This window comes from Diplotaxodon limnothrissa, linkage group LG11 (assembly GCF_057381915.1).
Source record: "Diplotaxodon limnothrissa isolate DT_005_m linkage group LG11, D_limnothrissa_male_GT1.1, whole genome shotgun sequence".
In the NCBI taxonomy this organism is placed as follows: domain Eukaryota; kingdom Metazoa; phylum Chordata; class Actinopteri; order Cichliformes; family Cichlidae; genus Diplotaxodon; species Diplotaxodon limnothrissa.
This window is the reverse complement of record NC_140606.1, coordinates 18,657,438-18,674,970: the sequence shown is the minus strand read 5'-3', so window position 1 is coordinate 18,674,970 and position 17,533 is coordinate 18,657,438. Positions and strand designations below refer to the sequence as shown.

Below are 17,533 nucleotides of genomic sequence, written 5' to 3'. Positions count from 1 at the left end.
TTCTTTTTTCACTTTGATTTTCTGGCTTCCTTCTAATTCAGCGCTCTGCAAGTAGCTAATTTTCATTCCCATCATATAATGTAGCTTCCTTGTGTTTCAAACACATTACTCAGTCCATATCAGTACAGATATCAGCATGATTTTTTTACCGCTTGATATCTGATGTGTTTTTAAATAAAGTTGTCCTTTATTTATTTTTTGAGCAGTGCGTATAACTATAATACACACGTGTACAAATAACTTGACTAGTTTTATTCGTATCAAATGTGCGTCATTAACATCAAATCAGTATTCTGTCCATGTTGGTATATTGTACCACTCCTGCTTCATTGTCAGTATGCATAACAAACACTACGGATGATGAATCTATTGTAAAACTCATGTTGAAATGTCCCGCTGCGTTAGTCTACACAAGGTGAAAGCCATTAACTCGATGTGGTATGTGACTGTGCAGGTAATGCTGGTCGTTCAGAGCGCTTTCCCTCTGCTAAAGTTTGGGTCAGGGCTCAGTGTCTGCACACAGTAATTGTGTCCTTGAGCTATACCTGTGTGATACAGAGCCGATTCCACTAGTCTTCCTACATGTGTTTTCCTCTACTCTCTTTCTTTGTTGCTGATCTTTGTTCCTTTTCTCTTCTTCTTCCTTTCAAGCGTTCTTCTCGGCATTGCTTTTTGGCCGCTTTGTTTCATCCCATCCCTCTTTCATTTGTCTCCTCTTCCTAAATGTTCTCTTTGGTCCAGCTTCCCAATTATAGTTTAACAGGTGAAAACAGGTGGTGTTTTAGCTGACAGGGCAATGTGTATATGAGTGCATGTGGTCTACTGCGGAGCGGAAAATAAACCATGAAATTTAATCTTCACCACACAATAAAAAGTAGGAGTCAGTTGGTTCACACAAGGTTAAGCTAATGCTCACAGACTCACTAGTGTATCTCCAACCCTGATCTCTTTGTCTCACACACAAACACACAAACGCACACATAACTGGAGCCAGCACAGTAAAACTATTCCTCAGCAGCTCAGATACACTGTGAGTTATTCAGGCTGTTTTTACTTCGTCTAAGACACCAACACAGCATGTATTTTATTTTTAACTTGATTTTTATACTTTTTACATATTTCATATAGAAAAAGAATAATAGAATATGCATAGTATATCTAATACTTGTATTGTGCTTTTTTACAATGACAAAGGTGAAGAGTATGTCTCTGTTTGGTTTAATGGTGCTTCTTCTATGGTTTCTCCTCTGTGATCCATCCATCCATCCATTCTCTTCTGCTTATCCTTGTCAGGGTCGCGGGGGCGCTGGAGCCTATCCAGCTGTCTTAGGATGAAACGCGGGGTACTCTGTGATCCAATATTCATAATATAGCTTCTAAAACATAATGAATCTCTGTTTTAATTACACAGGTATGTTCAGTTTACTTGTATCACTCTTGGACTCAGGGTTTGAGTTTTGTTGCTCTTGTTGTCTTTTTTGTGAGGTCATGGTTCTTGCTTTTAGTTGTGTTTCTGTTACTCTTTGAAATTCAGTTAGTGTTCGTTATATTTGGTTCCTTGTGTTTTTTTTATCCTCCCCGGTTGCTCTTTTATGAAGTTTTGTCTATTGCTTGAGTTTTGTAGCATTGGTTATCATTTGGTATTTGTTCACTGGATTTCTTATGTGCTTAGTTTTGTACTTTTTTTGGTCTTAGCGTTTGTTTGTTTATTTACTCCCCTCTGTGTTTTCCCCTTATTCTTAGTTTTTTTTATTTGGTTGTTTATTTGGTGCTTTAGGTGCTCTTGCCATAGATCATCTGTAGATTTACACTTTCTCAGTGTCTTCTTTCACTTCATATATAATCCTAGAATTGCTACAGTGTGTTGGGATCAGAACTATGCGGGGGCCTGACAGTCGGCAGCAGAAATCCTTATTCCTCTTGTCACTGAGGATAGTCTTTTAGGACTGACTGTGTTTCTCAGGGTTGATATGCTGCTGAATGAATTTTGGACAGAGAATGTTACAAAATGAAAAGGCCTAAATCGCCTAAAGCGCAAAACCCAATTCCCCTTCCTTACAGTACATTTTGCTCCTCTGGTTCGTTGAGGGAAGGGTCAGCAGTTCCTCTGGCTTTCAAAACCGAGGCTTGCAATACAATCCATAAGTTCTGTTTGCTCTCCAAACCCAAACTATTCCCTTTTCATTTTTTCCAAACCTCAGATTCTCCTCAAAGGCCCCATTAGGGACCCTCATTGTGTCCAAAGCCCCCCAAAATATGTACTTTTATTCCTTTTAAACCTTTAGCCTCTGGCTATCTGTGTGAATACAACAGCTAGCCAGCAAGAAGCCCTGCAGTGTTAATGCCCTTTTATGTTTACTGTAAGTGGTTTGTTCACTTTATATCGCCGTCCTATGACCTTTGGAGTAGAAGAAATGTGCTCGGAAGTGTACTTGTTTACGGTAGGATTTCCAAAGATGGAATCTTTTTTAGGTATAAGTTCAGTCTGACATCTTTATTAATTCTGAGAAATAGTTCTGCCTCCTTACCTCATACAGTTGGTTGAGAGTGCAGAGCTGTTTCTGTAGCAACATGGATTGAGTTTCTTGTTTGAAGGCCTGCAAAGGTTTTTGCTTAAGAAGATCCGACAGCTACTTATTCATATTCTGATCAAACCTGTAGTGCAAAGCCTTTTCTATATACCCATTTCATAAACAATATGTAAATGATGCTGCATCCTTTTAGACTGTATAGTCAGTTTCTGTTCCAGCATCAGTACGCTCTGATACAAGTTAGAGAGAGAGCACGCTGAGGCTTATATTCTGGGATTTTGTTTGTCACTACACATTTCATTAACAAGTTGTTGAGCCTCTGGCTGGCTTAGTCAATGATTGATGTAACATAGATATAGCTGCATTAGTCTTTATCCCTGTATACACAATGTACATGAGTACACTGTGTGTGTGTTGAGATTTTTTTTTATTTATTTTTTGCTGTATACAAGTAATTGTGTTAATCCCTGGAGCGGATTGGCAGTACAGTATACACGTGGCAAATTGTGTTTCTGTAGCTTCTTGTGAGCAAATGTAAAAGTGTGTAGTTATGTGCATGTATTAAGGAGACACGGCATGTGCTACTTTTGATTTTCAGCTATTTAGCGATACACGCACTGGTCACTTTATTAGGGACACCTTGATGGTACCAGGTTGGACCCCTTTACTACAGAAGTGCCTTAATTCTTCATGGCACAGATACAACAAGGTGCTGGAAACATTGCTAAGAGATTTTGCTTCATATTTACATGATAACATTATACAGTTACTACAGGTTTGTCAGCTGCACACCTGTGATGTGAATCTCCCATTGCACCACAACACAAAAGTGCTCTATTGGATTGAGATCTGATGACTGTACAGGCCATTTAAGTACAGTGAACTCATTATCATGTTCAAGAAACCAGTTTCAGATGATTGAGCTCTCTGACATGTTGCGTTATTGTGCTGTAAGCGGACATCAGAAGATGGGTACGCTGTAGTCAGAAAGTCAGCAACAACCCTAGACAGGTGTGGTGTTTAAATGATGCTCAGTTGGTACTAAGGGGCCACAAGTATGCCGAGAAACTTTTTCTCACACCATTACACCAGCAGCCTGAACTGTTGATACAAGGCAGGATGCATTCATCCTTTCATGCCAAATTCTGACTCTACCATCCTAATGTCATAGTGGACATTGAGACTTATCAGACCTAGCAATGTTTTTTTTCCAATTTTCTGTTGTTCAGTTTTGGTGAATTGTAGCCTGATTTCCTGTGTTTAGTAGACAAAGATGTGGTCTTCTGCGGCTGTAGCCAATCTGTTTCAAGGTTCAATGTGTTGTTCATTCAGAGATGCACCTTTGCATTCTAATGATTGGTTGTTTGAGTTACTTTGGACCTCTGTCATCATCTAGAAGAAGTCTGGTCATTTTTCTCTGACCTCTGTCATCAACATGGCATTTTCACCCAGAGAACTGCTCCTTCAGTTGCAGGAGTAGTTAGTCTTATAAGAAGTGTTTGTGAACTCAAAATCAAGAATTTGATTTGGAGAGCCCAGTGTGTGCTCCCGACACAGGGGAAACCTACCTTGGAACGACAGCTGTTGTGGAGGTGAAGCCCAGGGCAAGATATGCTTCATCATATGTTCTAGTCCCTGGCTTGGATGGAAGTTGGTTTGGATGCATATTTAGCAACGCTTCTCTTTATGCTTTGCCTTTGCATGGGAGCCCCTTAAAAAAAAGCCTGTCCATTATGCGAGCAGCGTCCAAGCATTTTTTTTTCTTTTTTCTTTTTTTTCTACAGCCCCCCCCCCCCCTGCAATGGCTTCACTCACTCTGAGAACCTCTTCTCTAAGATCTGCTGACAAAAGGCTAAATGCATTGGGTTGCTGCAGTGTGATTGGTTGATTAAACATTTTTATTAAATTGATCAGGCATACCTAATAAAATGGCCAGTCATACATTATATTAGTAAGGGTGTGACTTTTTTTAAAGAAAGCACCCTTATTCATCTGTATTAATGCAGTCTTCTGGGACCCTCACTCAATTCATCTAGGTTTATGACTCCTTTATGAATTCAGAATTAGTGTATGAATGAGTTTCGGTGACTATAAAACTCATTCCACCAGTACATTAGTCAAACCAGTGAAACCAATAAAACCCTTTCTAAAGCCTTTGTATATGTTCAATAATGCTTTTCATGACCCTGATTAAAATTTTAAGTACTCTCATGAGCTTACTGTAACTTTTTAAAGATTAGAGGATTTAATGGCTCTGTCCATTTATGATACTCCAGAGGGAACATTACAGCCTCCACCTACAGCCACAAAAGAACAGGGAGGGAGCGTTTCCTACTGCAATATAACTTTTTTCTGTTTTTTTCTTCTTTCTTTTGCATGAAGCCTTTGAATTTTAAAACATTTAAGCATCTTTTGTTTTCCCATATTGTTTCTCTTTCTGAGTGACAGCAACAAAGCTGGTAAACTGCCAGACACCAGAACAAATGTAAAATGACACAGATTACACAAACACACTCAAAATAATGAATCGCTGATTGATGATGGGCTTTCCAACTCAAGCTGTCCTGACATGATTTGGTTTTGCAATAATTTTTTTTATCACTTTTTTTTAACTTGCTCTCCCCATCTGGATCCACTCTTCTGTCTTCTTTCCTATCCTCAACGATCCACTTAGCCCCTCCCCTGTCTCACTTTCCTTCTTTCCTACTCTGTCCAGTGTGTCACTTCATGCCTGGCTAGGCCAAGCACTCTATCATTTTTCATCAGTGACAGCTCACTCTAAAAAAAAAAAACAAAGAGGAGAAAGTGAAGATATGATGTGGAGTGTGGTTAAAAATTGAAAGACATCATGCAGACATAGAAGAATTAATACCAGTGTTTAGCAGTATCAGTTAATGGGCGGGCCATGTATGGATGCGCTGGTTTTAGTGCAAAGTTTCCTGAGTCTGCACCTCTTGTTATAACTCCTGGAAACACATGAGAAGTGAGAGATGAGAGTGTAAGAGGACAGAGAAGGACTGATGGGGTTTTTTTTATTATGAAAAGGTCATCTGGATATGAGCAACATTTAGCACAGCTCAACTAATCATTTCCAGCTAATTATAATGGACAAAATGCAAATGATGGAATTAAATAGAAACTACCTACCAATGTATGACTGATTAGACTTATTGTTGGTGCTCTGTATGCATTCATTTGTGATAAATGAAAAAGAAAAAAAAACGTAAAAGTTTCTCTTTTATTTAGATGACCATCCGTCACCTACTCAGAGTTAATTTTTCGATGCTTTTACCTGATGGCAGCAGACGGAGCTTCCTGAAGGAAAAATTATAAAGAAAAATGTGCTGTAGGTGCTACAAAGTTTTTCTGCTGTTTTGAATTTTATTTTGCATAACTTTTCAAGGTGCTTAAAGCACAGTGATGCACATAAATCATCATTAAATTCACTGACAGGTGTGCACAGAAATCCCCTCAGTTGCTTTGCTGTGGGTGGCTCCTGAAACCTTTTAAAACTGTCTAGACAGATTTTATTGACTGATTACATCCATTAGCAAGTGACTTTTAATTTTTTTGATAGCATGCTGTAAACCACATTGTGACGTTGTCTATCTTTCTGTCTTTGGGTGTCATTGAGATACACGCCACACAAGTTGTTTTCTGGCTTTTCTTTTTTTTCTAAATGCTAATCGCTCAGCCTAAATCTAATTTCAGGGGCTTTTGGGTCACTTGTCTGATAATTATGGAGTCAGTAATGTATTTTATTAATGTCAGTGGAATAATAAATTAGGAGGTCCATTAAAATTGCATCAAAGGTCACATGGTTTCACCTCTTTGATTGATGTGGGGAAGAGAATTTGAGATGATTAGAGATGACATCCGTGGTTCCAATAGCTTTCATTTGCCAAAACATTTATCAGCATCGAGCCTCGCTTGGGAAACATGATTGATGATAAAATGACTGCTCCAAAATGTGAAAATATGAAGCTACAAATCTAAAGAGAGGTGTTAAAAGTGGTCAGCAACGGTATTAAACACTATCTACAGGAACCGAGAGGAAGAAAACATTTTGGGGAAAAAGTGAAATGATTTGAAAATGATTTCAAACTTGTATTTAATTGTAACTTATACACACAAATGTTCAAAAAACGTTTAAACATTTTGACTAAGTTGATGACTGGGAAGTTTACTGAAGGCTACTGGTGCCATCTGGCCGGGAACAAGTGTGACTTCACTGCTTTGCCTGAACCGTGCTTCATTTGTGTAATGTAACAAAACGAAAACATGTGTGTGAGTTTTCTGCTTTATGCTGCTTCTGGTTTGTCTCTTGTTAGGTAGAGCCATCAAACATGTGAAGGAGTCTATTTTCACCTCAGAGGCGGGAGCCAGAAGGGGCGTTCCCAAAGTCCTGGTCGTTCTGACCGATGGACGTTCACAAGACGATGTCAACAAAGTGTCCAAGGAAATGCAGGTGGAGGGTGGGTATTTACGTCATTAATCCTGAAATGCAATGAACGATGACTTACTCTGGCCCTAAACTATGAGTCTGTGACAGTCGGTGAGATATGTAATGTTGTTATAATGAGCGTGTGTGGTTAGAGTCCAGGAAGAAGATCAGAGAAAATCCTCATTCGACCTCTCTGTTTTAGTCCTGTATCTCTCACGCTGCTGCGGCAAGAAAACTAACAGTGTGTTAGATTAAAGGACTTAATTAATTCCAGCTTGTAATGAGTCTTCTTTTTTAATTTCATTCTCAGGCTACATCATCTTCGCAATTGGGTTTGCGGACGCAGACTACGGCGAGCTGGTGAATATCGCCAGCAAACCCAGTGACAGACACGTCTTTTTTGTGGACGATTTGGACGCTGTGAAGAAAATAGAAGAGCAGCTCATTACCTTTGTCTGTGAGGCTGCCACTGCCAGTGAGTAACACCAGCTCATGTTTAAAACAGAGAGAGAGAGGCCGGGAGGAAAATGAGTTCAAGTCAGATGGGGATACAGGTAGACAGAAGGGAAGAGGGACAGAATAAAATTCAGCTGGGAGAAAAGGAGATATGTATCCTGAGGGAAAAAATGGAGGAGAGGAGAACTTGTGCTAATGTTGAATGAACTAACAGACTCAGTTTTGTTCTTTCAGCTTGTCCGTCTGTTTTGATGAGCGGTAACACGTTGGCAGGTAAGAGTTTCAAATACCAATCACACAGGGCCATGCACTGTGCTGAAATCCCTGGAGAGGAAGTAAATAATAATGACTGCAATTACATCATGATGGCCCACATAGTGGTGCTAGCAATGATTATTGATTATTACACCAAAGTGTTAATGGTGATGATTCTGCTGCAGGTTTCCGTATGATGGAGAAGTTTGGCCTGGTAGAGAAGGAGTATAGCACCATACCTGGAGTTTCTCTGGAGCCGGGTTCATTCAACAGCTTCCCTTGCTACAGGTTACACCGTGATGCCCTGGTGTCTCAGCCCACCAAGTGAGTAAATGAACATTGATCCATCCGTTCACATCACAAGAATTGTGTCCTCCTTGAGTATTGGTCAGATTTTACTGAAACTTACAAACAGTGATCACCTAATGGGCTTTCACTCAAACTGTGCTCAACGTTAATGAGCTTTATAAACTCCAAACACAGCTCCAAATTCTTTAAGGTTGCATGTTGCTACATTTTGCATGAATAAAATGATAAAGACAGAAGTTCACTGAATGCCATTTGATATGATAGCTTGAAACATTGCTTTGTATACCACTTGTATCCTGTTAGATGGTTAGATAATAAAATAATAATAATGGATTGCATTTATATAGCGCTTTTCGAGACTCTCAAAGCACTTTACAATTCCACTATTCATTCACTCTCACATTCATACACTGGTGGAGGCAGCTACAGTTGTAGCCACAGCTGCCCTGGGAAGCGAGGCTGCCATATCGCGCCATCGGCCCCTCTGGCCATCACCAGTAGGTGGCAGGTGAAGTGTCTTGCCCAAGGACACAAAGAAAACTAACTATAACAGTGATCTTATTGGTCATGGTGAAGGATGGAGTGGTCCTAATGGGTGAATCCCACATAAGGAAGGTGTGGTTTGGGACTTTCTATCACCATTATGCTAAAATCAGTATTATGGCCACTGCCAAGTATAACATGCTGATGTGTTTACATATTTTTACCATACTTTTTGGTTATGGTTGTAAATACTCCTGAACTCAAACACTTTCTTTTGGTGGTGAACTGAATAAATTTGTCCTGGGTATGACTGCTTGAGAGACTTTTCGACTTCTCATTGGATTTTTATTCTCATTAGTTTGTGCAATACAGCCAACCAATGGCAAGATAACTTATCAGTTTCTACAAATTACACTTTACAAGAACCTGTGAACTGTGATGGATCACAAGACACATGAGTTACTGTGCCACTGAAATTGTATTTCAGTTGTGCATCATTATTTCGTCTGATAAGGAAGTGGATTTGCTCAGATTACTGTTCTCTTTATTTTCATTAATGATTTGCTCTGTTTTAGCTGAACACACAGTTTAGCTTTTCTAATTGATTCTCTTGTCAGAAAACTTTTAACTGGAGTCTGCATCTAATATAACAGTAACTTTTAAACAGCCAAAAAACATCCATCCATTTTCTTAACCACTTATCCAACTTTAAAATGGGGTTGGAACCTATCCCAGCTGCCACATGGTGAAAAGCTGGGTACACCCTGGACAGGCTGCACTTTCTTCGCAGACTTAACACATACAGACAGATAGCCCCTCATCTAACATCCAACATGCATGACTTTGGACTGTGGGAGGAAGCCACACAGGCACAAGGAGAACACAAAAGCATGCCAGTAACCTTCTAACTGTGAGGTTATTGTCCTAACCACTGCAGCACCATGCTACCCAAGCCAAGAAACAACTGATCACATTTCTTCTTTATGACTGCTAACTCGCCTGACAGCACAAATGCTTGATGAACAATTGGCACATCTGGAGTTGGCAGCTGGGCATAGCTTTATTCAAGTGTCATTAAGAATGAGATTAGATCTTAGAGCAAATAAGCAAAGATGATTTTGGCCATAAGAATGATCACGACACAGGGACACGATGATAAATGAATCAGAAACATCTGTAATGCACTACTTTCTCCTTCTTAAGGTCTGGGTTCACACACTTCTGATAGCTGTGTGCCAAATCAGGAAGCTACATTTGTGTTTTTAATATGTTTGCCTTTTTTTCCTGATTTATGGTTAAAGTAAATGCCTCTGTATTTACATTCATGAATGAGAATTTTTAGTTCTTGGCGACGATGCACCTACTTCGTTGAATGTGTTCTTGACTTGATGTTGTAAAGGTGTTTTTCTTATCCATGGAAATAATTCTGTCATCATGCACTTTAGTTGTCTTTTGTGGTCTTTCTGGGTTTTCGATCTTGTTGGCCACTGTATTCTTTCTTTTTAAGAAAGAACTAGATTGTTAAGCTGGTCACTTCTAAAGTTTTCCTTTTATCTCTGATAGATTTATTTTGGTTTTCTTGGTTAATGATCACCTTTTTTATTTTGTTCGGCATCTCTTTTGATCTATTTTTGATGGTTTCCACGAAAAGCTCCCAAATGCAAGTTAAACACTTTGAATCACCTGCAGGTTATTTATCTCCTATTTGTCATAGTATAATGAGAGAAACTGCTTCACCTGGCTATTAAACTGCCTGTCAGCCAGTTGTCTAATTATTTTTGAGCCTCTAGAAATGGAGGACTGTTTATACAAATGGCTCTAATTCTGAAACAGTTACAATACAGTACAGCACCTTTGTTACAACCCTTAAATTAAAGCTGAAAGTCTGTACTACAATCACACATTGATTGTTTGATTTAAACTGTGGTGGTGTACAGAACTGTGTCATTGTCCATCGTACCTTAAACAAAATTAATTATTTTGTTTGGTCTGTGTTTTTATATCTACAGTTTTAAACATGTACAAGGTTTTGAATAAACAAACACACAATTAAATAAATAAGTACATTTTTATTTTAATAAATAAATAACATTTAATCAATGTTTTGATAATTTAACATTGTGTACACTTTATTAATCCCATAGGAAATTCCTCTGCATTTAACCCATTCACTCAGTGAAGCAGTGGGCAGCCACCAATCCAGCACCCAGGGAGCAGTGTATAAAGGCAGCACCTTGCTCATGGGTATCTCAGGGTAGCCATTCGGTGGATTTAAACCCCCAACCTTGCTATCATGGGGCAAACACTCTACCTACTGAGCTATTACTATCCCCGGCTATCCAATATATTCACTTTTTCTTGGAATTACACATCTCTAGAAAGTCAGGTACAGAACTTACAGTGAAAGAGAACATGTTGTTTTAAAGCTAAAACTGCAACGAGCCAGCCATGAGTCAAACCTAGAATCTTCTGATCCATAGTCAGACATTGCGCCACTGGCCCACATGCAAGGTGCTGGGAAGAACTTGAAAGCATTCGAAGAGATTGTTCATATAGGTTAAAAGATTTGGTACGTATCTACAGTAGCACTAGACTTCAGGTACACGTTTAAATACAACATACATGTTTGCTTACACTCAGTAGCACTCAGAGCTTTCAGTGGCTCCAGTTTCGATCCCCAAGGTCTTTTCTGATGTTTTCGGAGCTTATTTTCACTTGATGCTGTCAACAGACTTCCATTTCAGCTTCCTGTTCTTTGATTGCTCCTTTTCTGAAAAGTGACAACCACTCTGAAAAACTGAAGCTTAGGAGATTTAAGCCTGAAGTGCTCGGAGGCAGCTACCTATAAAAAGACTAGGCTCTGTGATTAAAAAGAGGCTGGTGCTCATAGTGAGTCTCAGGCATCTGAAAACACTCTAAAAGCAATCACAACAGCTAAAAACAGACAGCACACTTTTTAAACACACCTAGTGCATACAAGCCTTTCAGGCACCGCTAAGCTTGCTATGTGTGTGTTTGCCTGTCCTTTCATGTGTGTGACAGGTATCTTCACCCTGAGGGTTTACCATCTGACTATACTATTTCTATGATGCTCCGCCTACTTCCCGAGACCCCACAGGAACCTTTTGCGTTGTGGGAAATCCTCAACAAGGACAACGACCCGTTAGTTGGACTGATTCTTGACAGTGAGTTTGAATCACCTATTTTCTTTCTTCTTTACCTTTTTTGTCTCAGCTGGATTTTCGCACATCACAGTTTGACAAGTATAGACTTAAATAGCAGATGTTTGCTACAGCTTTCCCAGCACCTCCAAGTAAACCGAGAAAGTGCATAATGAAGCCAAACTTAGAAGTCGGGCTGCAAAGATATTAATGATTCCAGCTGGGATGCTACATTAACTACAGTTTTAATCCACTATGGTTTATGCAGCTTTAAGAAGTTGGGACGCGTTGTGAGAAGAAAAAGAGAAAAGAAAGAAGAGGAATGCAATGATCATTTAAACCCATGGTTAATTGTATGCATGCTATATGTGCTTATTTTCAAATGGATGCTATTAATGTGTTTCAAAATATTGGAGTCAGAGGCATCAAAAGACTGGAAAGGATGTGTACGCGGGGAGAAATGGTGCATTTCAGAAGTCACTGACAGAAAAAGAAAATGATGCTTTACAAGTGAAGATGGGGATTCATTACTGTTTTGAATAATGTGGCATATTGCTTCACAAAATGAAGAATAATGCCTTGTAAAAGTAAACATTAGAATTCAGAGATTGGAGTATTATCTACTGCAGTAGTTATTACAATATATTAATACGCCTGAAATCTGGAGAACTGGAGAAAAATCTGTCATGTAAAGAAACAATCATCTAAACAAGAAAGACCACCTTCTGATGATCCAAACTTATTACAGACTTTTTAGAGATGGAAGGCTGTTCTGTGGTCCGACCAGTCCACATTTGATTTTAAACGAATCAAAGGCTACTGGTGCACCTCTGTCAAGGTTAGCTTTCACATCACCAATGATGCTGCACACTGTATACAAGCCTATATATGCCCTGAAACATACACAATGGTCTCAATGATTTCAGGAACAAAATGCAGTTTTCCACTTTCAAAATGTCATATTTTAGCTTGTTTTGCTTTGTGGAAACAACAAAAACAATAAAAAGTATTTTCTATTTAACCTCGAGGATTAATAAAAATCAAAGATACAGACATGGTTAAAATAAAGCATGGCCTTTTTCAAATCTAAGGTTTAATGTGTCAGGACATTAAAATTATCTTTTCCTTAGCAGGTCTTAAAATTATGTAAATACAACTTTAGGTGAACTACAAAACTATTTATTTAACAAAAATTAGGTCAAAGATTATAGGTGTGCAAAACTAAGTACACCTGATTAACCAGTGTGAGCACCTCTATAAAAGCAGAGGTTTTGGTTTGGAGCATTCAGGTGTGTGTTTACACAATGCCAAAGAGGAAAGACGCCAGCAATGATCTCAGAGAAGCAATTATTGCTCCCAATCAATGTGGGAAAGGTTATGAGTTGATTTCCATCATTGTGTGGAAGACCTTCTGACAGTGGCCCTGCAAATTCACCATAATGTCAGGTTTAGCATTGCTCCCAAACTGTAAAAATACCCAAGAGCTTCATCTTAGACTCTATAAGCCTCAGTCAGCATGGTAAATGTTGAATGGCTGCCAGGAGAAAGCCTGTTCTCTCTAAAAGGAACATGCCAACAGGGCTTAGGTTTGCAAAGTTGCATCTGAACAAACCACAAAGCTTCCGGAGCAATGTCCTTCGGACAGATAAGACCAAAATTGAGATATTTGGTCCTAATACACAATGCCACATTTGTGAAACACCACCTACCAGTTAAAGGTTGGCCAAAACTGGGTTATGCAACAGGACATTGATCTCAAGCACAGCAGCAAATCTCCAAATGCTGCGGCAGAACCTGAACCTGAAGGGAGCTGTGCATAAATAATTACTCAACCAGTGAACTGAACCAATGTTATAAAGAAGTGTGTGACAAATTCTTCTACAATGATGTGAGGGATGATAAAGTCATACAGAAAATGATTAATTCAAGTTATTGCTGCTAAAAGTGGCTCTACGAGCTATTGAATCATTGGATGTACTTAGTCTGTCACACACTCTTCCTACTTTTTGCCTTAGTTTTTGCTAAATAAATAATGACATATACAAGAATGTCATATTTCTGTTTATCTGAGGTTGCAGTCATCTGATTTAAAGAGCTGATAAGGACCAGATTTGTCATTTTGTCCTGATACATAAAACCTGACAGACTGTATACTTTCTTTTTACAGTGACTGTTCCTGCTTTTTTTGGTAAATACCTGTATTATTTAACTCTTTCTGAATGGTACTGATTATATGTATGAAAAGGAGTCATGGCCTTAAATTTACAGCTGTGGATCAGCCACAGCTTGAGTACGATATAAAGTCAGTTTTAGTTAAAACAGATGGGATGATGATGATGATAATGGTGGCTGAAGACTTACCATGGTGCAGTGGCTGTATAGTAAGTGTTTGTGTCATACTGTGATAAGCCCTATCACAGAAAACAGTGCACACTCGGTAAGCTCACCCCTAGGGTGAACTTTTAGAAGTGTTTTGGACATCACTGACTTGGAGAAGACTTGATCTGCTGCCATTTCCATATCAGTGTATGAGATCCCATGTGAGATCCAAGGAGTAGCTGGAGGATGTTAAAAAATCATTTAGTTTTCTGTGCTTTCCCAATTGAGCCCGATACAGCAAGGAGGCAACAAAATTGCATTTTAGTTTGGGCTTGAGTTACTTTTGAGTGAGTGACATATATTTGCTTACATCTTGAGTCTTTAGTGTGAATACAACAGTGTATGTGTTATTCAAAAAGCTGTTTCTGTTAGTCCAGACACTTGAAATATGCAGTTTGATTTTGTTTGTTTCTGATTGAATTTCTTTTTTTTAGGGAATGCATGTTTGTAATACTTAGTCATGTGCTCAATTCACATTTGCACTGAATGGGAAAATTATCTATCCTCCCAACCTCACTACCACCACTTTCCTCCCACAGACTCTGGAAAGACACTGACGTTCTTTAACCATGACTACAAAGGAGACTTCCAGACTGCTACCTTTGAAGAGGCAGCAATCAAAAAAATTTTCCATGGCAGCTTCCACAAGGTTAGTTTTTTTTTTGCAACTCTACGCTGAAAATAACTTTACGTAGCTGGATTCAAAATGTAGGCGTCAAAACAGACAAAGTATTTTTGCATTGTGGCTAACATGCTGATGTCAAGTGTTTGCGCGTGCGTGGTGTGAGAGCCTGCGGTGACACCATCACGACGGCCAACAAGATTTCAAGCAGGTTTGATTTTCTTACGACCAAACGATTGATGATCGGGAGCTGGTCGTGAGGTGTTAATCGCTTCTCGTTACCCCATGTATACTACACGATGCACGACACACGATGAAGGCGAAACTCGGGCCGATCACCAAAACAGTGAAATCTGCGAAATAGCCAACTTTATTTTTTACAATTATTATAGATGTTTTAAGGCTGTAAAACCCCTCACTACACACTTTATACACTTTTCTCAGACAGGCATGAACATTCTCACACTTTTCTATCTTGTTTAAACACTCTCAAAGTTCTAACCTTTGTAGAAAAATAAGTCCAGTATTACAGAATGAAAAGGCACCCGCAGTTGCCTGTGACGGTGCAAAAGTTTCGTCGACATTGTTTTGTTTGTTGGGGAGAAAACTTGCAGCACTTCAGAGTCACACTGCTAGTGATCGAAGATTTATGTAAATTTGACAAGCTGAACGCATTCTGACTGTACAGGAGACGCGGCACGAGATTGATTGACAATGGTTTACAGCCAATCAGCACGAAGAACACAGTGCGCTGTAAAAAATAAATCGAGCAAAATTGCATTAAAAAATCCGCGAAACAGCGAGGCCATGAAAGGTGAACCAAGGGAGCACTGTATTATGATACGTGATTATAGCATGATGATATTACGTTGCCTGATGATTACATTAAAAAAGACTAAAGTGTAAATCATACAATAGAGCAGCTCGTGACCATTGAAGCTTATCTACAAAAATGTCCTAATTACTATACTTAATCACATTCTCTCAAAGTAGGACTACTTCCTGCTTGATTTATGACCTCAGTAAACCATTTCCTGTTGAGTTTATTTTTCCAAATAAATGACTTTATGTCTTATTTTAACATTACCCTGTTCTGCCCTCGCACTTAACTAGGCAGACAGACAACCATCATCCCATGTAGAAAAACCACACCGTTGTTCCTTTCTGGTGGATTTATTTGATTGGATGCATAGCATGGCTTTGTCGAAATACATGAATGGATGAATGGTAAAACTGTAAACAAACACAAAATATCCCATGTGAGCTAATATAAGCAAACATTCTTACAATTAGAAGATGCTATGACCTGTTACTATGCAAAGCAAAGCAGAACGAAACAAGCTAACAAGCTAACGTTAGCGGTTAGCTAGCGCTAATTAGCGTTTAGGCTAATGACTAATAAAGCACATCATTGAGTCAATTTGCTTTCTCAAAATATCACAAACAACACACGGCAGTTAGTGCTAAACATTCACTGGTAAAACACAACAATACTGCCAACTTACAGACTGTGCTGGCTTAAGAGGTAGCATAGGCAGGCACAGGAGTAGCAAACTGTCCTTCTCCCGTTAGACAGGAAGTAATGAGAAGTAGCACTTCCGGTAGAATGTCAAAATAAAATGAACAGTGTGCCAGAAACGAATAAAGATTGCATGAACTTGTATAACACTACATAACATGAGTGGTGACTCTTAAGGAGCCAGAACACTCCCCGCCTGACATCGGTAAGATGTCACACTTGTACCCAAACTAAACTTGTTGCACAGCAGCTGATACAAGAAGAACAACGTCTGTGACTGGCCTAAAGTAAACTTTGGCTTTACCATCTTTCACCACCTTGACTTCTACCTTCCTGACAAGTCCGTCACTACTAGGATGAACCTTTGCAATCACCCCCATGGGCCACTGATTTCTCTTCACGAGAGGATCTTTCAGGAGGACCACATCCCCCTGCTGCAGGTTTGGTCTGGTGGAATGCCACTTGCGGCGGCATTGCAGTGTTGATAAGTACTCCTTACGCCAGCGATGCCAGAAAGAGTTGGCCAGACTCTGAACTCTTTTCCACTGTTGCCTGTAGAGGTCCTTCTCCCCGAAGTCACCTAAGGGTGTTGGAGGTGCACCAACTTTTTGCGTGAGGAGTGTGGCGGGAGTAAGGATGCACGGAACATCGGGATCACTTGACACTGGAACCAGCGGCCGTGCGTTGATGATGGCGGCCACCTCTGCCATGAAGGTGATCAGGACGTCGTGCGTGAGGGGCCTGGAACCAAGTTGAGCGAGCTGGGAGTCTAATATCTTACGTGCCACTCCTATCATCCGCTCCCAACTGCCCCCCATGTGAGAAGAGTAGGGAGGGTTGAAGACCCAACTACATCCATGATCATTTAGGAAGGATTTAACACGTGGGTCACAAGGAATCCTTTTGTCAAACCCTAGCTCCCTGGAGGCTCCTGTGAAGTTAGTTCCACAATCCGATCTCAATTGCTTTGCAGGTCCTCTGACTGAAAAGAACCTGCGGAGAGCGTTAATGAAGATAGACGTGTCCATCCCCTCTATGATCTCAAGGTGAACTGCCCTTGTGCTCATGCAGGTGAACATCACTGCCCATCATTTGCTGCTGGCAAGTCCGCCCCGAGTACGACGAGAGGCAACCGACCATGGCCCGAACACATCTATGCCTACGTAAGAGAATGGAGGCTCAGCACTAAGGCGTTCTGCAGGAAGATCTGACATTTTTTGGAACTGTGTTACTCCCCTTAGCTTGCGACAAACTACGCATGAGTAAATGAGGCTGCTGATCTGGCGTTTACCTCCTAAGACCCAGTAACCTGCGGATCTTAAAGCACCCTCTGTAAGATGACGCCCCTGGTGCCTGACCCTTTCATGGTAATAG

The 17,533-nt window shown here is 39.9% G+C and overlaps 1 protein-coding gene across 1 annotated transcript in view; it reads left to right on the top strand.

Annotated features, from left to right (window-relative positions):
• col14a1a (collagen, type XIV, alpha 1a) overlaps nt 1-17,533 on the top strand; it is a 167,076-nt gene that overhangs the window by 80,695 nt on the left and 68,848 nt on the right. Inside the window, exons 27-32 of the mRNA XM_085366286.1 lie at nt 6,863-7,006; nt 7,286-7,450; nt 7,666-7,704; nt 7,872-8,010; nt 11,521-11,663; nt 14,558-14,667. Coding sequence (XP_085222412.1) covers nt 6,863-7,006; nt 7,286-7,450; nt 7,666-7,704; nt 7,872-8,010; nt 11,521-11,663; nt 14,558-14,667 — 740 coding nt within the window. The remainder of the gene's footprint in view (nt 1-6,862; nt 7,007-7,285; nt 7,451-7,665; nt 7,705-7,871; nt 8,011-11,520; nt 11,664-14,557; nt 14,668-17,533) is intronic.